We start from the raw sequence: 24,971 nt of genomic DNA, 5'->3' as shown, positions 1-24,971 counted from the left end.
TGTCAGTCGAAAGCAACGCATGAAGATTTGTGTGGAAGTGGCTCCCTGAGCAATGAGGGAATGGAAAAATGGAGAAGAAAACACTTAGCCTTGTCAATAATGCGATGAAGACTTGCTATACATCGTGGCAATTTTGCGGAACTTGAAGCTTGATGTGCAGCCTCCGACGAAACAGGGTAGCCGAGATGTCCGAGAGCTCGTATGATCGTGACGGGAGGTCAGCCGTCGGCTCCCCCACAACTAGAAACGCAAGGTTCGGGAAGCGCAGGGCAATCGCCTTCGGCAAACTGCAGTGAGGTGTCGCGAGCGCCAGCCACGGCAGGTATCGCAAAAAGATTCATTGAACCTTCAGCCGTTTCGACTCTGCAAATTCAGTGATTGATTAGAATCTGACGGAGGGCATTCTCCTCGTGATGAACGCACCTGGGGAGCTCGGCGCAACATCATCATAACGACCACCGCTGTCATCCCCTGAATCCACCTCATCATGGCTTCGTTTCAAGGGTTTGGATGTAAGAGGAGAGAATGCCTTATCAAGCGCTTCAGGGGCATCGACTACTGATGTGCCCTCAAGATCGTCGAAGTCATCGTAATCTTGGAATTCATCATCTTCAGTTGCTTCGTAGTCGTGATTTCCTTTCGAGTTGCCGGCTACAGAGTTTTCACGAGAAAGTCAGGTCTGATGTTATTCAAGTCACTGATCCTACTCACAACCATTCATGCTGTAAACATTGACATTTGGGTCAATCAGAACATTTCCCAGGTCCTCGTTAGCGCGTTCCGATGCATGTAAGTTTTCCTCAGTAGGATACTCTATGAAGGCTGGACATCATCAACAAGTCAGCAGCCTATCTGAACTGTACAGCTGTTCAAACTTACCACTATCTTCGTCCGCGACCGCTAAAACGTCAGTATTGGCCGTCTCACCAGCAGTTCCAGATTTAGCAACATCATCATTACCTAGATGGAGATGAAGGTCGAAATTAGCGTCGTCTACCTTCGACGTTATCCCACAACATACCGTTTTCTTTTCCAACAGAATACGATTCGACGTTGTGGTAGAAGTTACCATGATTATGCGCCCCAGCGACGACGTCAAATAAACCTTGCGGTGCATCTTCAGTCGACTCAGGTTCACCGCTGTAAACATTGTCTTCGCCATCGCCATCGGCACTACCACCAACGTCGTGCGAAAGGTCTTCGCCATAGCGGTCTTCGTCGTCCTCTGCGTAGTCAGCATAGTCTTCATATTCCCCCGCGTCAGTATCAGGACCATGGGCCATTTCGACCGCATCAACCCCATCCACGTATTGCTGATCACCCGTAAGTGTTTCCTGATCATGTAGGTAATCACCGTCTCTCGCGTTCCCTTCTCCATGCTCTCCGTCTTCAGCATCGCGGTATACTGTATGCTCGCCTAGGTCTTCCTCCCCGGCCGCAGGGTGAGAATAGTCCTCGTTGTGACTGTAACTTTCTTCGGTATGCGGGTCTTCACGTAAGGCATCCACCGTGCTTTCTGGCTGTTTTTCAGCAGAAGTTTCTCCTGCGTACACTGGAGCATGATTGTTAGCTGAGATCGGAACTCTTTAAGACTTACACAATCTCACCAGTATGGATGTCTTCATAATGCGACGAGTCTCCTTCCTCGTCTGCGGCTAAGTCTAATCGTGCAATCTGATCACGGAGAGCATTATAACGCGTAATGAACCTAGGAGATATATGCCTCAATTGAAGACGAAGCGGACCGAACTGATCGGTGCCATCATGTAGAACATTAAGATCATGGATAGTTACTTCGTGCGTATGCGCGTTGTCCTGAAAGAACATATAGACTTGAATATTAGACCAACATTTCACTGAACTTAAACTTACTTCCGAAACCACAAGTTGAAGATCATAAGCATCTAGAACCAATTCCCCGTCTTCAAACCGTAGAAATTCCTGAATGAACTCTTCCTGCCGAAGCGCCTCGAAGACAGCCGACAAAGGTTCATAGTATAGAGTGGGGCGATGGTGTAAGAGGAGTGAGAGAACCTGATGCCCAGAGGAAGATACATGATTTGATGGACTCTGAGAACAGGATGCTGGCTGATTGAAGAGGCAGCATTCAACCGGTTCCGAGGATAGAGAGACAGACATCAGAACAGCGGGAGGTGGGTCGATATATACACCTTCAGATATCTCATGCGGATCGACGGCGCCGACAGCCTCGTCCCCACGCTCCTGGTCCTCGCGGTTTTCGAGGTCACTGTGAGCGATGAGACCATCACGCAAATTTGTAACCTGTTCCGTAGTGTTAGTTACTGGCGGCGCCGTTGCATCTTCGGACGGCGCCGAAAGATGATTTGCATCATGCGCGACATCGGCATTCCCGTTGCCTAGACCAATGAAAGAATCGCCCGATTGTTCTCCCTCGAGCACCCTATTCGCATGGTCCCAGATCTCACGCTCCGAGAGCGGGCTTGCCTGCTCGGTGCTCTCGATAGCGCCCTCTCTGGCTTCCGATGATTGGACATCAGGTTGGTCACGACCGTATTGTATCACCGGGTCCCCGTTGGAATTCTCGTGCTGTACTGCAGACACTACAGCGTGATCAGACAAGTCACTGGAGGCGGGAAGTCCAAGAAAAGCTGTCTCTGCTCCGTGAGCCACAGAAAAATCTGTCTGATTTGAATGCGAGGCATGCAATGCTGCAGTTTCCAAAGTCGCCGGAGACGCAGCTGCATCAGACGAAATGGCATAGCCTGTCTCCCCAGGCAGATTCGCTGTGGCTTCGGCAGGGCCGAGATCATACTCCAGCATCACAGGAGTGGAGAGAGAGGTAAGTAGGGCACCATATGGATGAGGCGATGCTCCCGTCAACGGTATTCGAGTTTCGTCGATAGCGACCAACGCCGACGATGAATCGATTGTGGCGTCAACCACGTCCACATCCACCAAATCCACCTCGTTTTCATGTCCTTCCTCATCTGCCATCTCGTATTCCGTCATTTCCTCGTCGCGGTTGTCCATATCCACTTCAATGGGTTGATGATCTGAGGGCCCGGGGTTTGCTGGGTCGGCCGCATCTACCATGGTAGTTTCCACAGTAGACCATGGGTCGGTGGTGAGGGTCCCTAAATACATGGGCATGTCGGCGTCCCCGGAGTCTAGCATTTGCGTATCGAACGTCTCCATGAGAGTCGTTGTCGTCATCTTGGTAGGGTAATGGAGTGAGGCAGAAGAGGCACGACTCAGCGTGGAGCTGCGCCTATTCAGGGCAGGCTCATGGCGTAAGCGGCGCGGTTCAGCCTTTTGTCGCACTGCGTCGCTGACGACTTCGTACGGCTGGCCAAGGACAGCATCCATATGTCAAGTTTCAGTGCTACGTGTAGGTACAATGTGATTGGTTTGAACCGGCTATTCAAAAATCGACTACGAATGCGGCACATCATTCATTCCAGGTGAAAGTGGTAGCCGACGCTCAAGAGACTTATGTACCATTTTAAATGTTACTTCCTGCCTTTATCTTCCACAACTTTGAATGTCCCATTGGTGGCGACTTTAGCCCTTTCACCTAACTCAACCCAACCCAGTTCGTATTCATCCTGGTTATCCTGTAGACGCAGCAGTGTCCCTACGACAGGACCCGCAGCGAATAAGGCACCGCAAGGGTCAGCTCCAGCCTCCACGGCCGAATCGTCGACGCCGCGGAGCTTGACCTCCACGTTAACAGACGGAGGGCCGACAGGTGCAAGATACGAGAAGGTATACGCATCTGCTGCCGATGATGAGGATGAAACTGCAGAGGGGAACGTCTGCAGATCGAGGGGATGCGAGGCAAAGACAGGACCAGTAACCAGGGGGTGGATGTAGGCATTAACGAGGGGAACAGACAGAGCAATTCGGCAGAGCACTAAGGTTTGAGCTTCCAGAGGTTCTGAACGAAATTTGAGTGTACTATAACATAACATTGTTATGCGATTTGCCTACCTCCGCCGACGATGACACCTCTCACTGTACCTGCACCTTTATCCATGACATTGACTCTTGCACTATCAAAGACAAGCCTATCCCAGAGACTCCGTTTCGTGATGAAGCCTTCCAGAATCCCGGATAACTTGTGACGCCATCCTAGATGGTATAGCAGAGGCGACGAGGCCTTCGCTTTATCGATGATCTCGGAAGAGAGACTGTTCAGATGAGAAGGCTTGATGAACAAGATTGTAGGGGATGGTATCGGGAACGAGTTCGCTGATGCAAGATCAGCAAGGGCCGTTGCAGCTGCACCTGTCTCGTTATTCAGCATTGCAAAAATTGTCACGCAGACTTTGACTTGATTACTTACCTCCACTGCTAATCAATTTCGTGCTGTCCAGCGTGGCGAAACTAGTTCCTTCATAGATAGCTGTATATGCTACAGCTCGGCCATACGGAGTGTTCAGCGGAAAGGCTGAAATGAGAGTGTCGAGCGGAGACATAGCACTTGAGAGGGGAAGGAGTGCCCGAACAGAAGCCACCCCAGCAGTCAAATTTTCGTGAGTAAGCTGTGTACCTTCCAGCTCGCCCGACAGACCCTCGAAAAAAGAGACAGAGAAGATGTCTTGCGGATCTAATGAATTTGATTGTAGTTAAGTACTTCGATCGCATCATAGTGCATCTAACTCACGAAGGTCAGGGAGGATCAGTTTGTCGCCTTGAGCACCCTCGCGTTCTACAGACTCCCAACGAAGCAACCTCACGTGCCCCACTGAAGCTGCAACGCTGTTGTCAAAGTTTCCAACAACGATGATAGTGTGGTGACCGCTCTCATGCGAATCATATATCACCTCAAGCAAGCTGGGGAGCATGTCGGCATGCGTTACGATGGCAGTCGGAGGGTGCGACTCCAGTAGCGGAGACAGCAGTCTGAGAGATGTCAACAAGAAGGATGGTAGCGACGCCGAAGCAAGAGCAAGATCGGATATGATAAATTCTGAATGATATGATGATTAGAGTGTAGAAGTAAGGGAGTAATCTGAAGTACCAATGCTGTCGTTGAGCAGGAGGAGAACATTGGACTCCTGTGGAACAAGGCCTGCATAGCGAACAAGTCCATTGGCAAACGACGAGACTCGTTCTCTAAGCTCAGGATTCGTGATCTGCAAGGTGAAATGATTACGCATCCCAGCGGAAACGAGTATTTCGAACGCGCCTTCGTAGACCACAGTGTTCGCGGTGCATCCGCATCAGGACGGACGAGGTCGAGAATACAATGCTGGTCTTTGGTAGGCCTCGCTGGAAACTACAATGAAGAGTCAGCCGCTGTACACGTGAGAACGAGGCAAGGGGTGCTCATACCCTTCCCATCATTCCCGTGCTGTAGTTCCTGTATGTCGCACTCTCTCCCGGGTTCCTGACACGCGCAACATCACTTTGTCTGCCCAAGAGAATAGGGTGCACCAGAGACTGCGGTTTGTAAAGGTTATGCAGCAGAAAGAGGCAAATGGCTACGAGACCTAGGACAACGGTGAGGTCATCCGTGATGATGAAGTCAGACAGGGCCATTGCGATTTGAGTTCCCTGCCCCGCGTTCGCAAATGGGCCGGTACCGTGTGGATTGCGAGGAAGGCGAAAGTACCGCCGGTGGACACGTCTACTACAGGCGTCATACGTGCTATATCAATTAAAGTTCGCGCTGACGCCCAAACAAACGCGTACGCACGGCCGCCATCGTCAACTAGGGTATGCCACGAACACAATTCCCCAGGAGATGCGATTTAGGACAACGGCATGTGCAGCCTAGGGAGAGTACTGTACTGCAATACAGGAATTTTATATTGCTGAGACTCGAGAGCGACATAAAAGCTAGATCAATCGCCTCGTGCGAGCCTATCCAAGTAAGACTTAAATTACTGACCCTAACCCCAGTCGCGTCGTGAGTTTATTCTCCGCCTCGAGCGTGTTTGTGCACAGCGCGCCACCAGATCGGACCAGACGCGTTTCCCTTCTTCCTCTCCTCCGTGGTCACACTCTCCTGTTTCCGCCAGTATGCAGCACGTTCAGCTGAACGCCCCTCTCTTCAACAAGCGTCTGGAACACATTTTGTCTTCATGGAACGTGAGTTGGTCCACCGTCGCGAGCGTCGAGTTTGCTGACATATCACACCCTCTCTTTCCCGAAGAGCGCGAGCACCGACAGCGACTACGGCGCAATTGCTGATGTAGGTGCATTGTTCCTATCCGCGGGTGATCCTGCTGGCGAGGACGAGCCCATTCGCAAAGGAACCGCTTTCCAGGTTCGTTTCGCCTGTCTTCACTCCCACGAGTTGTCTCCAGCAATTTCATGTCTAGACATGGCTGCTTGGTTATGAATTTCCTTCTACATTCCTGCTCTTCGAAAAAAGTTGTTTGACCATTCTATGTTCCGCGACCAAAGGTTAGGCACATAAGTTAACCTACCATATCTCATATTTGACGCGTCATCTTACATAGCAAAGTTCCTATCACAGTTGAAGAACGCGGGGGCACCGGTACCAATTGAAATTCTGGTGCAAGCGAAGGTGAAGGACCCGCCTACAGATGCATTGCCTAAGTTTCTTGCTGCGTATACAGCTCATGGTCGGGTTGGATCTCTCACGAAGGAGTCTCACTCAGGCAAATTGGTGGATGAGTGGAATAAGGTCTTGGCTAATGCCGCAACCAAGCCGGTGGATGTCGATATGTCATCGTCGCTCTCTTCATTCATGGCAGTGAAAGATAGCGACGAACTTGTACGTGAATCATTCTATCACACATGACTGGATGTAACGTCATGTTTGTCTCAGAAATGCATACGAACTGCCGCAAATCTTACCTCAACGCTACTTGCTCACCATGTTGTGATAAAGCTGGAAACGATATTGGACAGGGAGGCGAAAATCACACACGAAGCTTTTGCAGGTCAGATCGAGTCACGGTTAGGGTATGGAGAGGGTGACAACGCCAAGGGGCCGGATATGAAGGTCTGGAACAAAGGACGAGGTCTCACAGATGTCAGTTCGCCATTTCGGTTCTGGCTTTCTTTGCAAGGTTTGACGTCGTTGTGCAGGTTGACTGGGGTTCAACGGAGTTCTGCTACACTCCGATCATCCAGTCACAGGCTACAAGTACAGGATACGATTTGAGTCCCGCTGCGGAATCGTCTGCCGATGATATAGCTCACAAAGGTGTCTTCCTTGTCGCAGTAGGCATGCGATACAAGGGGTATTGCGCCAACCTGGGGAGAAGTTTCATCGTAGATCCTTCCAAGGTAGGTGAACGATGATAGTCATCAATAATACATCACTAATCGCCCTGCAGGAGCAAGAAGCAATCTACTCACTCCTTTTGTCTATGCAGAATGAGATTCTACCCCGACTGAAGGATGGCGTAGTTGCACGGGATGTCTATCAACAAGCTTTGGCGTATGTCAGAGATAAGAAGCCTGAGCTCGAGAAGCACTTCGTCAAGAACATCGGCCATGGTGTAAGTATGTTGCCTACGTTTGTGTGCCTCGCCTCAACCATCGTGTCTAGATGGGCATGGAGTTCCGTGACTCCTCCTATCTGCTTTCCCCAAAGAATGGACGGACGCTGCGCCCGGGCATGGTCTTCAACCTCGTGCTTGGTTTTCAGGACTTGCAGGAGGGAGCGAAGAAGTATGTACTCGTTCACTAGTGCATGCGATTTGCTCAAACAGGACTGTCCAGATATGCACTTCAACTCGTCGACACTGTACAGGTTAACAAGGATCATGCCATTTGCCTGACGTCGGGTGTGAAGTCCATCAAAGACACCATGTTCTTCCTGAACCAGGATCTGAACGGTGACTCTAAGCAGTCAGCACCTGCCAAGAAGCCTCCGGTGAACAAGAACGGTGTTAATGGGGGTTCGCCCATGAAGAACAAGATGGCAGGTGGCAAGGTGCTGCGGAACAAAACGCGCAGTGCTGCCCATGAAGAGCACATCCAATCGACAGCTGCCAAGATTGCCGAACATCAGAGGGAACTTCATGCAAGACTGGAGACGGAGGGATTGGCGAAGTATGCGGAAGGAGCAGGAGGTATCGGAGGCAAAGAAGGCAAAGGGTGGAAACGTTTCCAGAGTTACAAGGGGGAAGCCGCTTTGCCGAAGGAGGCTGAAAGTCTACGTGTATGTGATGCAGCATGTGCTGCTACGTCGATACTGACGATTACACGCAGATCTACGTGGACAGGAAGTCGCAGACAATCGTCCTGCCCATCCACGGTTTCGCCGTTCCGTTTCATATTAACACCATCAAGAATGTGAGCAAGAACGATGAGGGTGAGTTCACATACCTGCGAGTCAACTTCCAGACGCCGGGTCAGCTCGCGGGCAAAAAGGAAGACACGGTAAGTGGGTTATTGGCAGTGCGATTGCATGGAACCACAATATGATAACTTCGTCACAGCCTTTTGAAGATCCGGACGCCACTTTCATCCGTTCCATCACGTATCGCTCTCCAGACGGTCACCGATTCGACTCTATCTCCAAGCAGATCACGGATCTCAAGAAGGAGGTCAACAAGCGCGAACAGCAAAAGAAGGAGATGGCCGATGTCATCGAGCAGGACACACTCATTGAGGTGAAGGGTCGCAGACCGATCAAACTTCCCGAGGTGTTTGTCCGGCCTGCTCTAGATGGAAAACGGCTGCCAGGAGAGGTCGAGATACACCAAAATGGCTTGAGATATCACTCCCCCATGGGATCACAGAAGATTGGTCTGTGATCCTACTTACTTCGCTGCCCAGCTGAAGCCAAACTGACTGTTGTCGGCAGATATTCTTTTCAGTAACGTCAAGCATCTGTTCTTCCAGCCTTGCGAACACGAGCTCTTGGTGATTATTCATATCCATCTCAAGGCCCCAATTATCATCGGCAAAAAGAAGGCACATGTAAGCTTGCAATCAGGAGCATCATGGGCACGCTCGACTCATACTGAACTTCTCTCCAGGATGTGCAGTTCTACCGTGAAGCGTCAGACGTTCAATTCGACGAGACTGGCAACCGCAAACGGAAGTACCGCTATGGAGATGAGGATGAGTTGGAGCTAGAGCAGCAAGAGAGAAAGCGTCGGCAAATGTTGAACAAGGAATTCAGGCTTTTCTCTGAGAAGATCGCCGAGGCTTCAACGGCGTCTGTGAGTAACCTACTGGGTGGATTGTTGATGACTTCAACTTCTTTACGTTTCTGACAGACTGGTGACACGCTTGAGCCTGATATTCCCTTCAGGGAGCTTTCATTCGAAGGTGTTCCTTTCCGAACTAACGTCCGGCTTCAGCCCACGACTGAATGTCTTGTCTATCTATCTGATCCCCCCTTCTTGGTGGTCACCTTGGCTGACATCGAGATCGCCTCGTTGGAACGTGTCCAGTTCGGACTGAAGCAGTTTGATATGGTCCTGATTTTCAAAGATTTCGCAAAGACACCACTCCATATCAACTCCATCCCCAGCGCCCAATTGGATGATGTGAAGAATTGGCTGGAGTATGAACCTTCTCTAGTTATTTCATGCATTGTACTCACAGCATTGTCCCCTCACAGCTCCGTAGATATCCCTTTGAGTGAAGGACCCGTCAATCTGAACTGGGGACCAATCATGAAGACCATCAACGAAGATCCGTATGAGTTTTTCCAACAGGGTGGTTGGTCGTTCCTCGGTGGTTCTGCGGGAGGTGAAGAGGTGCGTTGAGCTGTTCAGTTGTTATTGCCCTAATGTTAAGGACGATAATAGAGTGCTGGAGAAGACGATACGGGCTCTGAATCAAACTTCGAAGCGGATGCCGATGAAATGGAAATTTCAGAGAGCAGCGAGGATGAGAGCGATTACTACGATGGTGCTGATGCAAGTGACGATGAAGGCAGTGGGTCAGACTTCGGGTCGGAAGAGAGCGAGGGTACGTGCACTGTATCGTGTTCGATGTGACAGTCCCTGAATTCTAGCAGGTGACGATTGGGATGAACTCGAAAGAAGGGCTGCGAAAGGTTTGTATCAATTATTAACTGTCTTTGTTTGGTGCACACTCTAACTGGCCTTACAGCTGACAAAAAGCGGGTCGAGACCGGGAATGCGCACGATTCTGACGACTCCGATAGACCGAAGCAGAAAGGGAACTCGAAGAATAAGACGAAGGACAAAGCTAAGACCAAGAAGCGGTGATCCGCATCCATGTCATCTTTCGTATCTCATTGCATGTACGGCAGGGTCTCAGCGTGCGGATGCTGTCTACGGCAACATTGTTTGAATTTAAGCAGTACTTGAAATTGTTGTTACGTACGCCACCGATTGCTTCAGAGAATGACGGCAAGTCCGTTCCATCAATGTTATGTCCGTCGTTATATGATCTCATACAACCACTGACGCCATAAATCTCGTCGCTCGTAAGTAATCGAAGACAGGCTGACTATAGAAGCTCTACTGCTACCAATACGTAGTTGGCGAAGGCATGTTGACACTGAAGATGGGTTGCCAGCTCCCTTCCGAAACGTGTTGGAGCCCGATGAGGAAGATGCAGCTGGTGTTGATGTGATCTGGTCCAACTCGCCACACTTCGTCGTGAATCGCTTGGTTCGTGGCTCCCTAAGTCGACTCAGGACAGGACGGTGGGTTGGAAGGTTCGAGGATACTTACCTCAATGAATTTCTCTGTTTCCTTAGCTATCAGGCTTGCGAGTTTCCAGCGCGGGATGATATTGTTCGTCTTCGATTCGTCTCTAACTCTGATTTGACGCGCATAGGGATGGTACCCTGGCCACTACAAGTGTCCTGGTAAGCACTTTCACTTGAGAACAGCAGCTTCAGTACTGACTAAGATTCGAAGTGATATTTTTCGCCTATCCATCAAATCAAACGCTGGCTTGTTCCAATACTCCCGGCGGGGGTTCTTGAGGATTGTCTCGAGGGATATGCAATCACCATTATCGAGCGAGAAAGAGACAGCGGGTTGACATATGAAGTATCTTGGAGAGGCATATTCAGCCTGTGGTACACATGCTTTCCCTGTGTTGTCTGCAGAGACGACCTGGACCTGAGTGTGTATTGGTCGGCGTGCTTGAGTACGTTGCAGAGGATTCAAAGCCCCTTCGAGGGAAGAATATGCCGATTGTCGGACCTGCGGGAACATGGGATTGAACAGTTGGTACGTGATGTTTTCATCCCTTGTCTGCAATACCTTCAGAAAAACATGCCCACTAGGTGCAGAATGACCAACCTCGTCTAGGTGATGTGTGTCCTGTGATACCTCCGGAAAGTGCATGCCCGCTAGCTGCAGGTGCAATCTGGTCACTACTCGCGATTATGGAAGTGTTGATCGACGCTCAACGTACCTTGTTCGATGCGAGTGTTTAGAACAGGATTAGTATGTTGGGTGATTTTCTGCAGCCTGCTGGATGTTATAACCAACGGATAGAGGTGGTGATGTTGTGCCCCCCAGGAAACCATGTCTACCACACGCTGCGCGGTGGAGATATCCAGTTACTCTTTCCGCCCATGTGGGTCAAACCAAAGCCACCTCCATGTGTGTCCGTCAGGCCATGGCAATAATGCCACTATTGCCATCTTCATGTATGGTGATTATGTCCACTGATCCTACCTCGATTCTAAACTGAAGAGCTTGACCTGACAGCTGCCCGAATGACGATGCAAACGCGCTTTGGAAAGAGTCTTGGATACTAAGGTCTCGGTGGCGCCGTAGGTGGTTCAATGCATTTTGCAAGTTCTCACCTCCGTTGTCTGGCTAGTGTGCTGAGCCAAGTGTGGCGATAGGTGATGAATCAACGGAAGACGTTTGTGTTATGCCCTATCCATCCCGGTGGTTGAAGTGCGGTTGAAATCCAGGCGCAACCACTGTTGCACCACGTCCGCCGTCCTTTGCCATCAATCCCTTCATTAACATCTCAGTATCAGTAGCGTATAGGTAATTGTTTCAGTGGCTCCTAGTGGCCTGGTACCATGGTGTCCATGGCACTGTAACGTCGGGTGTTTTCCTCTTTGTATGTATCACCTTGACTTGATAACAGTTGCGTTCCGAGTCCTGCTTAGCAAAAATCGAATGTAATACAGTACAGCGGCCTCTGGTTTATACCTGGAGAACTTGAACTTGCTACAAGCGATTGAACTGGATGGATCTCAAAAGTTTGGTTATGTGCAAGGCGACCTTAGGTTTCTTCGTGAGGCTGCGACACAATGTCACGCCCGCGCAGTATATGCTGCGGAGAGATGCAGATCAATGGTGAATAGGACCAGGTCTGAACGTCAGTCTCGGGGGGGGGGGGGGGGGGGGGGGGGGGGGGGTAGGCGGCGTGTTTCTCCCAGTGGCACCACCTCCGGCAGAAGGACATGTAGGGTGGTGATACGTTGCCGCCATCCATGACCATCTGCAGCGCATCCTCAGTTTTCCATCTGACTATACAGCGTCATGCTGTGGATGTGGTTCGCACCCGACGTCGCGGTATGTGCGTATTTCGCTCGCCGCCATCCTGAGGCACGAAGGTTGAAGCAGAGTGTCTGCCACCTGCCTTCGAGAGACTAGGCTACTCACTCTCGGTGGAAGCTGACTCGATCAATTTCCGAAGCCGCTTCCCACAGCACCATATTGTGGTTAAGGTAGGTAGGTAGGTAGGTCATCGGGAAATTGGGCGTGATCTGGTTTTACCTGGTAGCGCTGACCAGAGTCACACCACTGTGACCGAAGCTGATGATAGCTTGTCACATCTTACGAACCTCCACGATCCTTGGCGCTATCTGGTAAGTCTTGATAGACTTCCGACGTTCTTGCGCATGGCTTGTTAGGCTGGACAAGTCTTGTTTCATCGGCTTTCCGGATCCCGGATTACGAAGTTGAAGTCTTCGTCAGCCCGCCCTAAACTAGCACATGGTCCACGTTCGCTTTTCAACATCAATATCGATATGATCTCCCTTGCCTCTCCCTCTCACCGTGGAGCACCCCGTTATCTTTCTCTGAAACTCTCGAGCTGTTTGCTCCACAGTTTTAATTCTGTGTCGCTATGCGGAGACTCTTATGCGTACTGTTGTCATCCTCGAGCTGGTTTTGCTCCATGGTGTACACCATGTCAATGTTGGGGGATTTGACTTCTTACTGACAGTTATGTGTGCAGAAATTTCCATGGATTGTGCATATTGTGGTGCACCTTATTCTCGTGGAGCCTAGAGGTGTCTGGTAATGCAACCTCCAGGGTCTCCGGGACTCCGCGGCGAAGAAGCTCGGGCGAGTCATGGTACGCTACATGAATGCCAATAATTTTGAGACATTGCATCGGATTCTCGTGATGGTGTGAATGGTGTGGCTGGATCCGAAGGCGCAAGGTTGGCGCTGTTTTCGTCGCTCTCGTGCGTTGCGAAGATACAAACTGGGTTGAGCCACCATATGCGGACCCGTCCGACACCTATTGGGACACTCCGTGTGAGTCTCCCGTCGCGACCTCTATGCTGAACGTGCATGCTTGTACACGAGGGTCTACTGCATGGCTATCGCCAATACACCCATTTGTCCGCCTCGCCAACACGCCTCAGGTATTGCATATCCATACCCGGTCATGATCCTCGGCAAATGTAGTGCTCTCGGCGTTCTTTGTGAGTGCTATGTACGACTCTACCGAAATATATTTGGTGTTTTCTATTTGTGGTGGCAGTGCATGTGGCCGTACTCGAGCTCACAAGCATCCATCATATGTACCAGATTGGTGAAAAATTGCCAGCCTTGTAGCTCTGGAAAATCAGTAGATAGTTTTACTACTGCTTATCAGGTCATCTACCAGCCTGGTGCATCTTTCACGTCTGGCAAGGCTTGTAAGGCCTTACAGGGCCTGATAAAGGTCAAACCAGATCAATGCAAATTCTCCGATGGTAGGTAGGTAGGTAACCGGCATTGGTCCCATTCAGGAACGCCGGGTTGTTGTAGTTAGACTACAGCGGTCCACTCGTGCACAGCAGATTACCGTAACCTAAGGTACAACACATCCAGGACACACTCCGCTCCGATCAATGCATACTACTCTACGCTACACGTTACGCCAGTGATGGGTAAGACCTCCAAGGAAAACCCGGTGGGAAAAACCCTGGTAGGCATCAGAAGTGGCTGCGCACTTGACTGATAAGACTCACCACGAGCCGACGTGAGGTGGAGAAGCGCACTGTCCCACGAAGTCCATCAAGGATGCATGAGACTGGTAGGGAAGCGCTCAAGCTCTTCTCTAGAGCTGACAACAATAAGATTTTCGCGGGTGAAAATCTGAAGTACATCGTGTGCGAATTTCGCGAGTAAGGCGATGGAGTGTTCCTGCGCTATGAGCTCCCGTGTGAAAGCCAGTCTGGATAGGGTGTTGTATGCAGTACGGAGATTGGTCCGCTCTGCGAACACTGTATTGAGGAAGGTATCGCGGAGACTGACGAGGTCGGGATGAGAGGTACATTCAAAGAGCGCATGTACAGGGTCCTCGATGATATCGCGGTGTCGGCATAGCCTGCATATTCGCCATTCTCGCGGCACTGTGGCTCTCCCGCGTTCTGCTCTACGGAGCTGCTCCACTGCAAGAGCATGATCCGATACGAGGAGACGAGTGAGGGCTTTGCGGTGTTCCGCACAGGTCACACGAAGATAATGTCGGAAGGCCAAAGTATGATGTACGTGCCTTCCATCGTTTGTCAGCTCTGTCCGCTGTCGAAGCAGTAGTAACCGCGGGCTGTCATTCAACTCTCGCTGTACATAACCTTCGAGAGAAGCAGTAAGTTTATGCAGGCAGTCATCAACACATCGCAGTGTTAGTGGATGATGCAGATCAAACCCAACGGGGGTCTCCATACGCTGCAAGACTACATGCAGGTCAGACACCCAGGAGGGGAATCCATTGACAGCTAGTTGATGTGCCTGTGCCAATGCAATAGCCGCAAGGTCATCAGTGGGAAGGATAAGGAGATGGCGGAGGTATCGAAGAGCGAGCATTGCACGTCTATACTTTAAGGGTAAAATTCCTGTCTCTGAAAATAAAACAAGAAGCTGGCAGCGGGAATTAAGCCCGAGCAGACGACGTAGATAGGTTTGTTGGATATGCACGAGTGGCTGCAATAGGGTGGGATCGATGTCGAGCGCCACTTCACAAGCGAAGGTCAAGTGGGGATCGATGCGGGCCATGTAGAGGCGTTTACCGTCCTCAGGCGGGAGGTCGCCGATCATAGACTCCAGGCCTAACGCTGCATTAGCCACCTGACGCGCGACTTTTGCCTTGTGGGAATAATGATGCGCGAAGATGTAGCGAGACGTGGACGAGAAGGTGGTTCCGACGTAGGTGTACTCGCTGACGATACAGATGGCGCGTGTGCGCAGGTAGATAGCAGGACACACGGGGGGGAGCGGTCCGAATAACATGGCCACGGTTTTGTCCTCATTAACGTGGATGAAGTTGATCCTACACCAATGCAGTAAAGCATTAAGCTTTGCCTGAAGACCTTCAATGGAGGTCGAGAAGAGTGCAATGTCGTCTGCATGCTCCAGCTTTGAGATGGCAATGCCGGCAAATATGACATCATCCCTGTGTTGTTCGACAAGGAAGTCGGATAGAAACAGGTTCCAAAGTTGCGGGGAAGCAGGATCTCCGATAAGGATGCCGATTAGTGCACGAAAACTTGCGGACAATTCTCCATCGAGATGGACAATGTAAGTTAGTCGTGCATAGAGCTGTTAGATTAGATAATCCATCAGTCTCTTAAGTGTCTAGACTCAAAGCAATGCAAGATGCTGTACACCTAGATACCTATTGATCAGGCTGTGCTATGCACTGCTATGTAGAAGCTATGCATAGCTATGCCTGCCTATGTTCATAGCCACAATCCTGTGTTACTCACAGGTTTGTATAGCCACACTCTAGGTAGATATAAACCCCCTAGAGTCCACTCTGAGTCCTCAGTGACTCACTTCTGGACTCTAGGTGAGTAGAGTACTTTGTCCTCAATATTACTAAGTGACTCACTTCTGGACTCTAGCTGTATTGCCCAGCTCTTCTGTCCTGTTATTTGAGTCCCCTACAAGGTCTGCATATTGCGACTTTATTAGGTTATGAGCCCCGCGCTCTAGCCCCTTTGCTGTTGCTTTGTCTTGGTCACTTTTCTGTGCCTTTCTTGTCCTTATAGTGTGCTGCATATCCTTTATTTACAAAGACACCAACTGTTGGGTCTGTGCACTTCAGTGGGCCAGCCTTTGACCTTCTTGGGAACATCCTGGTAATCATCCCAGTGACCTGAGTGGTTGTACAACTGGGTGTTTAGTAAATACTTACTGGTTACAATTACTATACCTCCTTTCCTGCACACACTCCTGAGGACTATCCTGCACTTTTTCAAGCACCAGACATAATCACACACAACCCTTTACCCCTTTCCACATCATGTCTTCCACCTCTACCCACACTCCCAACTTTGCCAAACTCAATGACTCCAATTACCCTACTTGGAGCGGTGAAATGGCTGCCTGGTTGCGCTCTGCAAACCTTTGGAGACTTGTCAATGGCAAGCTTCCACAGCCAAAGCTCTCTGGATCACCTACAGCAGCTGAGCAAACCAAGCTAGACACTTGGGAGGCCAATGCAGAGAAAGCAGCTGGTCAAATCTATTTGATGGTGGAACCAGATCAGCGCACTCACTTTGCTGGTGTGGTGGATGACCCTATCAAAATGTGGGAACAGCTTGCAGCTGTTCATCTGCAGAAGAAACCTGGAGCACGTTTCAATGCTTATGATGATGTCTTCTCCATCAGAAAGCAACCAGAGGAATCACTTCAAGGGCTTGTCAATAAGGTCAATGCTGCCATGCAGCATGTTAAAGACCTTCGCCCTAATGACTTTAATCTGACAAAGCTGGATGAAGAGTTAACCTCCATGGCTATGATTCGTGCTCTTCCTGTGGAGGAATATGGCACTTTTACCTCTGCGCTACTTCAGCGTGATATCCTGAGCAAAGATGTTGTCACCCAGGCTTTTGTCACAGAGGAAATCAATCGTTGTCATCGCACCACTTCCCCTCCCAAAGCAGATCAAGCACTCACCACTGCTTCCTCCTCACAGCTCACCTGCGATTTTTGTGAGGGCAAAGGACACACACAGTCCAATTGCTATGCTTTCCAGAATGCTTCAAAGAAAGCCAAGGAACATCGCAAAGAGCGCCGCTCTAAGCGTGGAAACAAGGCAAATGCTACTGCTGCTGCTGCTGCCACCCAGAATACCACTCAGGTTGACCCTACCACTGTCACAGAGTCTGCTGGCAAAGCAAGTCTCTCTGACCCACTTCAGCTTGATGCTGACTTTGACTGGAATGCAGACACAGGTGCCACTTCTCATATGACACCTCATCACCACTGGCTTAGAAATTACAAACCTTTGGTCATTCCAATCAAACTCGCTGATAACACCATTGTCATGTCTGCTGGGGTGGGAACAGTTGTATTTAATCCAGTGATTGCAGGGAAAGCAGTCAGGCCTGTGGAATTCACTAGGGTGCTGCATGTCCCAAGGCTCAGGAACAATCTCCTCTCTTGTCTGTATTTAGTTCGTCAGAAAGGCTTCAGAATTCACATAGAGTCCAAGTTCATGACCTTCCTTCACTCTCGTCAGACTCTATTTGTTGCCTCTATCACAGAGAACTACACTGCCTTTCTTGATGGAACTGTACAACCAGCTCCAGAGTCTGCACAGGTTATAACCACAGTCCCTCTTGATTTAAATCTCTGGCATCGTCGCTTTGCTCATCACAACTATGCCGATGTCCAAAAGATGATTAGAGAGGAGCTAGTGACTGGTCTTATGCTGAATTCAAAGCAGCAGCCTGACCCCATTTGCGAACCATGTCTGGCCGGTAAAATGCATGCCAATCCCTTCCCTACATCGGACAGTCATGCCTCCAAACCCCTAGAATTAATTCACACAGATGTCCATGGACCTCTGCCTGTGTGTACACACTCAGGATATCGGTACTGGATCACCTTCATAGATGATTACAGCCGATTCAGGGTTGTGCTATTGCTAAAGGCTAAGAGTGAAGCCTTTGATGCTTTCAAGCAGTATAAAGCTTATGCTGAAAATCTGCTTGAAGCAAAAATCAAGGCTGTCCAGGATGACAAGGGTGGGGAGTACATGTCCAATGCCTTTATACAGTTTACTCAGGAGGCAGGGATTGAGCGCAGACATACCACGCGCAATAGACTACAGCAGAATGGAGTTGCAGAGCGAGCTAATCGCACAATGGACAATGACATCACTGCTATGCTAGCAGAGTCTAAACTGCCTCCTTCCTTCTGGGGAGAATGCATTGGATCTATGGTGCATGTCTGGAACCGTCTGCCTACAGCAGTGGTGAAGGGTGCAACTCCCTATGAGCTGTGGTACAAGCGGAAGCCAGATGTCAGCCATCTTCGTGTTTGGGGCTGTACTGCCTATGTGCATGTGCAGAAGGATCAGCGTACAGGTCTGGGACCACACATGCAGAAATGCGTGTTTATTGGTTATCCTGCAGGATACAAGGGGTGGAAGTTCTACAATCCTGACACCAAAAAGACTATAATCTCAGAACGTGCTGATTTTGATGAGCGCTACTTCCCTGGCCTCAAATGCACTTCTGATATTCCTCCTCCACCCCCTATGTCATTTCCACCTGCAGACATTATTCCTCTACCTGTAGCACCTGTACCTGGACAGGATTTAGGGGGAGATGGTGCACATGTGCCAAATTCTATACCCGGTCCAGTTGCTTCAGAAGCTGATCCACCTGCACCACCTGCACCTGAGCATCCAGTAACTCCACCACCACCAGATCCTTCAGAGCATCATAGAGTTCCAACTCCTCCTCCATTTGAACCTATAGATCATCATCCAATTGCTCAGCACCGGGTACCTCGCAACATTAGGCCCACCTGGAAAATGCGAACTTCACCACCACCTATGCAGGATGCAGAGTCTGAGGACGAGTTGGATGTGATAAATGCAGATGCTGACTTTGTTGAAGTCCAGTTTGCTGGTCTATCTGCTGGAGCAGACCCTCGGACCTATAAACAGGCTATGGGCAGTCCTGATGCTGATAAGTGGCAGCAAGCAGCCAATGAAGAGATTGTGTCTCTAATGGCCAATAACACATGGGACATTGTTCCACTGCCACCAGGCAAAAGGGCAATAGGCTCAGGCTGGGTGTTCAAGGTGAAGCACAATGCAGATGGTTCTGTAGAGCGCTATAAAGGCAGATTAGTCGCCAAGGGTTACAGTCAACGCCCTGGCTTTGACTACACAGAAGTCTTTGCTCCCACATTCCGTCAACCTGCATTGCGCCTTATTCTAGCTCTTGCTGCAGCAGAGGATCTAGAACTTCACTCTGTGGATATCTCATCTGCCTTCCTAAATGGAGACTTGGAGGAAGAGATCTACATGCAACAACCTGAGGGGTTTCACCAAGGTGGTCCAGAAATGGTCTGCAGGCTAAATAAGTCACTCTATGGCTTGAAGCAAGGTGCACGCCAGTGGAACAAGAAGCTTCATGAGGTGCTCACCAAAATGGGCTTCACTCGTCTTCAGTCTGACAGAAGCATCTATGTGTACATTAGGGAAGATGTGCGCATTATTGTCCCAGTCTTTATAGACGATATGACACTTGCTTCAAAGTCCAAGAAGGCACTTGATGACACTGTCAAGGAGTTAAAGTCATATTTTAAACTCCGAGACCTTGGATCTACCCAGTTTCTGCTGGGCATAGACATCAAAAGAGACCGTGCAAAGCATACCATTTCACTCTCACAGCGCCAGTATATAGTGGATATGCTGGAGCGTTATGGTCTCTCTGACTGCAAGTCTGTCAGCACTCCTATGGATCCTGGAGCAGAGCTTTCAAAGGCCCTTGCACCTCAGACACAGGAAGAGGCAGAATATATGCACAAAGTGCCTTATCTCAGTGCTGTAGGGGCACTGATGTATTTGGCCATCACCACTCGTCCAGACATCATGTTTGCCATTGGATGTCTTGCCCGTTTTAATGCCAATCCTGGTCCTGCACGTTGGATTGCTGTGAAGCATGTCTTCCGCTATCTGAAGGGCACAATGGACTTAAGGCTGCACTATGGTCCCAGTGATGTAAAGGAGTTCTTCCTAACCTACACGGACTCAGACTTTGGTGGTGAGAGGGATAACCGTCGCTCCACTGGTGGTTACCTTGTAAAAGTGGGCACAGGTGCTATTAGCTGGAGTAGCAAGCTTCAGTCCCTTATTGCCCAATCCACCACAGAAGCCGAGTACATTGCTGCAGTTGAAGCAGGAAAGGAAATCCTCTGGATGCGTAATCTTCTCACAGAACTGGGGTATACAGTGTCCAAAGCCTCTACACTTTACATGGACAATCAGTCTGCAATCAGTGTCTCTAAAAATCCAGAACATCATGGCAGAATGAAGCACTTGGATCTGCGCTTCTTCTGGCTTCGAGACACCGTGGAGGCAGGTCGAATTGCACCAGTATATATTCCTACTGCAGAGATGATAGCGGACATTTTGACAAAGCCCTTGCCGGCGACAAAGATTATCTACTGCCGCGAGATGATGGGCTTGAGGATCTAATCGTCAAAAACCCGGATCTTGTCGGATAGAGCATATAACTCGGACATTGTCGGGTCGGTGTTTTCTCGGATCATCTGTCTGCCACATATACCACTCTCACTGCTGCGGTTCAAATCATCTCTTTGCCCCTTCCACCACTATGAAAACCTTCGCCATTGCCCTTCTTATTACTGCAGGGGTGCTCTTCCCTGCCATTCTCCTTCTTTCTTTTTATTATGCCATCACCCGTATCTGGCCAGCACCACCCCCGCTCGACATCGAATTGGAACGCATTACCATTCCGGCATCCAATCAACCGACTCATCACATGCTTGTTCACCCGGCTATGCCACCTCGTGCTCACATTCGGCGACACTCACTGCACTTCACCACTCAGCAGTTCGATGAGTTGGACGACCTTGCATCTATGATGCTGCGTGAGAGCGAGATGGAAGCCGAACATCCATTCAAGTCTAAATCGTGCGACGAGGAACATTGGGATGTAGTGGAATGAGTGGGTTCAGGGGGAGGTATGTGGAGCTCTTGCATTCTGTTGAAGAGGGAAGACTCGTTGGATTAAGGGGGAGTGTTAGATTAGATAATCCATCAGTCTCTTAAGTGTCTAGACTCAAAGCAATGCAAGATGCTGTACACCTAGATACCTATTGATCAGGCTGTGCTATGCACTGCTATGTAGAAGCTATGCATAGCTATGCCTGCCTATGTTCATAGCCACAATCCTGTGTTACTCACAGGTTTGTATAGCCACACTCTAGGTAGATATAAACCCCCTAGAGTCCACTCTGAGTCCTCAGTGACTCACTTCTGGACTCTAGGTGAGTAGAGTACTTTGTCCTCAATATTACTAAGTGACTCACTTCTGGACTCTAGCTGTATTGCCCAGCTCTTCTGTCCTGTTATTTGAGTCCCCTACAAGGTCTGCATATTGCGACTTTATTAAGAGCATACGTAGCCAGTCGAGGAGTGGCCCCGAAGCACCAAGCTGCTGTAGTTTTACCCATAAGGTAGCATGATCGACGGAAGGAAATGCATTCGTGAGGTCGACGAAGGCGACATAAAGAGTCTGACCCTTGGAGCGGGCAGTCTCAATAGCTGTGCGCAAGATGAACGCATTGTTGTTTGTGCGATGATTCGCACGAAATCCATTTTGCGAGGGGGGGATAATCCCGCCAGCATCAGACCATGCTCGCAAGCGTCGATCAATGAGAAGGGTGAGCAGTTTCAATAAGCAGCTTTCCAGCCCGATGGTTCTGTAGCCAGCAGGATCGGCTGCAGACTTTCCTTTTTTTTGAATTGCTGCGAGAAGAGAGGTAAGCCAGATTTGCGGTGCATCACATTGGGCGAGACACTGCTCGAAGAGAAGTAGAAGCTGTTCGTTCGGGATGGCAAGAATTGTGATATATGCGACACGATCTGCTCCACGCGCTGAACGTAAGGAATGAAGCTTAATGTGTGCCTTAGCATGCGCTATCTCGTCAATGGTAAATGCGCGACTGAAAAATCGCTGCGGAGTAGTATCCACGGTACGCTGTGGTAGCAAGTTCGCACAGCAATGATTTAGAACATGCCGCACGTCATTAAATTCGACAGGAAATGCTTCCGGCGGATTCATTCGTGCACGAAAAACGTCGTGTAATTGGTCGACAGTGACTTGAGCAGGTCTCGGTTGCGTATTAGTCCACTGACGGATAAGCGACCAAAATGCACGATCATTGGCACAATGCAGTAGCTTCTCCTTATTGCAATCCATCATATGTCGCAGTCGAGTCCTGCCTCGATGAGACACATGAGTGGGAAGCTTGGGAGAAGGATTGCAGTGTGGTGGAGAGCACGGAAGTGGCAACAGGTTCGTGGTGACCTTAGGCATCGAGAGAGTTGTGCCATAAGACGAAGTGTCAAGTGGTGGTGGCAGGACGGGGGAACAGTAGTCGTTATCGTGCAATGGGAGGACTGTTGCATGCTTTGCAAGAGCATCTGCAGCATCAGCATGTGCATTTCCGGCATGTCCTTTGATCCAGATGAAGACAGTCGGTGCGATTCTCCATGTGAGGAATGCAACAGCATCGCGCATGATATCTGCATTTGCGCAGCTCCAGCCAAGAGATGCATGTTGGGGAGCCCAGTGGCAGAGTGAATGGATGGAGTATGTTGAATCAGTATAAAGACGAAGAGTACGGCTGGGACTTGTCACCATGAGAGCATGCAGAATTGCAAAGAGTTCACCTCGGTTGTTGGTCTGATCACCCGGTACGCGTATGCTATTGTTACGGGTATTATTTGGACCCCAGTAAACCCCAGCACCTGCTGCAGCGGTGGGAGTGCCTTGACGCATACACGAGCCATCAGTATAGACTGAGACCGGAGGAGTATCAATGTAGACCGGTCCATACAGTCGTTGCAGGGCTGCCTCTGGCGTCTCTACTGCGAGAAGAGTTTTATGTAAGATAGTGTCGAGGGCAGTAGAAGGTGAGGGCCCCATAGCAGAAGAAGGAATGTGTGAATATTGTCGATGTTGCTTCAGCTTATGGTTGGAAGCAGCGGGCAGCTCGGTGGAATAAGTAGGATGATGTAGTTGCAGTCGCAGGGCACTGTGGTCAGTCCACTCAGGCCTGTGAGGCAAAATATCGAGGCTGTGCACAATGCGGTCGAGGGGGGCTGAGGCGAGGACGTAATCAACGATCGCAGAGCCTGCTGGTTGGAGCGATGTAAAAGAGTGTAAAGACGATGGCACCTGCAGTGACGTGCCATTCACGATGTCGAGATCGAAGTCGTCACATAGCTGTAAGATGCGGCGGCCTCGTGAATTCAGCGATGCGACGTCGGGAGATTGACGTATATGATCGCTATTCGTTGGGGACAAGGCTGCGATACGTGCATTGAGGTCGCCTGCGACAATGATTGGTTTGTCTGGGCATCTGCCGAGGACCGCCAAGGTCTCCTTGAGTCGCTGCTCAGGCTGCGCAGGTGGAAGAAGATTCCATGGGGATGTCTCCGGGGGCAGATACACATTGATAAGGATACAGACGTTCAGATCGACGACGAGCATGTCATCCGTGCAGAGAGACGTGAGGACGATCCGCGGTATTTGACAACGCAAAAAGATTGCAACACCTCCTCCGGGTTGTTGCATCGTGGGTGTGTTCCGCCTGGAAACCGCGATCATGTCGTACTCCTCGGGAAAGATGAGCACATCGTGCTCCTCTGGTCTGAGGTGAGTTTCCTGGAGAAGGAGGACATCATATTGGAACAAGTACGAAACAAACATGCTGTCGGTCAATTTGAGAGCGAGGCGTCCGTTTACATTCCACGACAACAGGCGTATAGTACAGTGACTATGAAATACGGTTCTTAGCGCACTGCGGGGCGATGACAGCATTCGCCGGCAACTTACCCCCGAGGAAGCAGATGCGGGACGACGAAATTATACTGAGCCGGACAGTTGCGACGCCAAGCGTCAACGAAGGCATCGGCTGCAACACTGCTACGGAAAACAATGCACAAATATTGGTGGTCGTCGTCGGGCCGTGTCTCGATAATATCAGATGTAGGGAATGACGATGGCGATCCCGATGCGTGGACGATAGCTAGTAGCTGTGCACGAGCCTGGGACAAGTCCCATGCTATGGGTCCGAGACGCATAATGCGTCGCGTATCCATTTGGATAGGCAAAGGCAGAGGGACGGGCATGGTGGGTGGAACAGGTAGTGGTAGCTGTACCTGTGGAGGGGGCACCGGGAGAGGAGGAACAGGAGCCACTGACAGGGCAGGGAGAGAAGGTGCAATGACCGGCGCCGCTGATCTAGGCGGCATAGCAAGTAGCATGGCCCCCGCAGAGGGCGTGGATGCCATTGGCATTTGAGGCGGGGGAGAGTGATCACGGTCACGGCGGTCATAGTAACGGTTATACTCGTTGCGCCGTCGTTTAGGTGGACGATCAGTCGGAGGTGGAGAGGTGTTGGCACGTCGAGCAGGCCGCTGAAAACCGCGTCCTCGTGTATCCTCTCCATGCGGCTCAGTGGGGCCCGGATACTGGGACAGCTGGCGAATGGTACTATCCATAGCTGTCAAAGTGGTGTTAACATGCTGTAACGTCGTTGTGAAGTGGACGTTCTCAGCTTGCAAGGATGCCAGCTGAGCTTGAGCATTGTCCACAAATTGCTCGTGTTGTATACGAAGGTCCTGCAGCTCCTCATGATGAGCGGGAGCAGAAGCAGAGTCGTAGTGTTGCTGTAGGCATTGTTCCATCATGGTGGTAATGTCCTGGATGATGCTATCGGTGGAGTTCTCGAGTGCTTGGAACACGCGGGCGAAGTTAACCGAAGTTTCTTCACGTTCGGCATTGACTCCATGTTTGAGCTCTAAGATACGACGTGAGATGG

The 24,971-nt window shown here is 50.2% G+C and overlaps 7 protein-coding genes across 7 annotated transcripts; 3 read left to right on the top strand and 4 right to left on the bottom strand.

Annotated features, from left to right (window-relative positions):
* Window positions 1-337: 337 nt before the first annotated feature.
* SCP_0407770 (hypothetical protein) lies at window positions 338-3,195 on the bottom strand (the record flags this gene model as incomplete). The annotated part of the gene is made up of 7 exons (XM_027757505.1): window positions 338-363; window positions 424-651; window positions 712-822; window positions 880-960; window positions 1,022-1,552; window positions 1,608-1,815; window positions 1,873-3,195. 7 exons carry the CDS (start codon window positions 3,193-3,195, stop codon window positions 338-340), a joined length of 2,508 nt encoding a protein of 835 aa, XP_027613306.1.
* Window positions 3,196-3,491: 296 nt separating this feature from the next.
* SCP_0407760 (acetyl-CoA synthetase-like protein) lies at window positions 3,492-5,526 on the bottom strand (the record flags this gene model as incomplete). The annotated part of the gene is made up of 7 exons (XM_027757504.1): window positions 3,492-3,919; window positions 3,973-4,269; window positions 4,328-4,591; window positions 4,649-4,954; window positions 5,006-5,120; window positions 5,174-5,263; window positions 5,320-5,526. 7 exons carry the CDS (start codon window positions 5,524-5,526, stop codon window positions 3,492-3,494), a joined length of 1,707 nt encoding a protein of 568 aa, XP_027613305.1.
* Window positions 5,527-6,009: 483 nt separating this feature from the next.
* SCP_0407750 (FACT complex subunit SPT16) lies at window positions 6,010-10,157 on the top strand (the record flags this gene model as incomplete). The annotated part of the gene is made up of 18 exons (XM_027757503.1): window positions 6,010-6,078; window positions 6,143-6,256; window positions 6,312-6,396; window positions 6,453-6,730; window positions 6,785-6,991; window positions 7,048-7,248; window positions 7,299-7,463; window positions 7,514-7,635; window positions 7,687-8,128; window positions 8,179-8,349; window positions 8,409-8,718; window positions 8,777-8,892; window positions 8,952-9,137; window positions 9,195-9,484; window positions 9,542-9,680; window positions 9,732-9,894; window positions 9,944-9,982; window positions 10,039-10,157. The coding sequence occupies 18 exons, from the start codon at window positions 6,010-6,012 to the stop codon at window positions 10,155-10,157; spliced, it is 3,216 nt and encodes a 1,071-aa protein (XP_027613304.1).
* Window positions 10,158-14,165: 4,008 nt separating this feature from the next.
* Window positions 14,166-15,380, bottom strand: SCP_0407740 (hypothetical protein; the record flags this gene model as incomplete). Its single annotated transcript, XM_027757502.1, has 1 exon — window positions 14,166-15,380. The coding sequence occupies one exon, from the start codon at window positions 15,378-15,380 to the stop codon at window positions 14,166-14,168; it is 1,215 nt and encodes a 404-aa protein (XP_027613303.1).
* A 1,015-nt stretch (window positions 15,381-16,395) lies between these two features.
* Window positions 16,396-20,592, top strand: SCP_0407730 (predicted protein; the record flags this gene model as incomplete). Its single annotated transcript, XM_027757501.1, has 1 exon — window positions 16,396-20,592. The coding sequence occupies one exon, from the start codon at window positions 16,396-16,398 to the stop codon at window positions 20,590-20,592; it is 4,197 nt and encodes a 1,398-aa protein (XP_027613302.1).
* A 139-nt stretch (window positions 20,593-20,731) lies between these two features.
* Window positions 20,732-21,085, top strand: SCP_0407720 (hypothetical protein; the record flags this gene model as incomplete). The annotated part of the gene is made up of 1 exon (XM_027757500.1): window positions 20,732-21,085. The coding sequence occupies one exon, from the start codon at window positions 20,732-20,734 to the stop codon at window positions 21,083-21,085; it is 354 nt and encodes a 117-aa protein (XP_027613301.1).
* Window positions 21,086-21,445: 360 nt separating this feature from the next.
* Window positions 21,446-24,840, bottom strand: SCP_0407710 (Ribonuclease H1; the record flags this gene model as incomplete). The annotated part of the gene is made up of 2 exons (XM_027757499.1): window positions 21,446-23,924; window positions 23,984-24,840. 2 exons carry the CDS (start codon window positions 24,838-24,840, stop codon window positions 21,446-21,448), a joined length of 3,336 nt encoding a protein of 1,111 aa, XP_027613300.1.
* Window positions 24,841-24,971: the final 131 nt, after the last annotated feature.

This window comes from Sparassis crispa (genome assembly GCF_003851025.1).
Source record: "Sparassis crispa DNA, contig_000003F, whole genome shotgun sequence".
In the NCBI taxonomy this organism is placed as follows: Eukaryota; Fungi; Basidiomycota; class Agaricomycetes; order Polyporales; family Sparassidaceae; genus Sparassis; species Sparassis crispa.
This window is presented reverse-complemented; position numbering and strand designations above follow the sequence as displayed.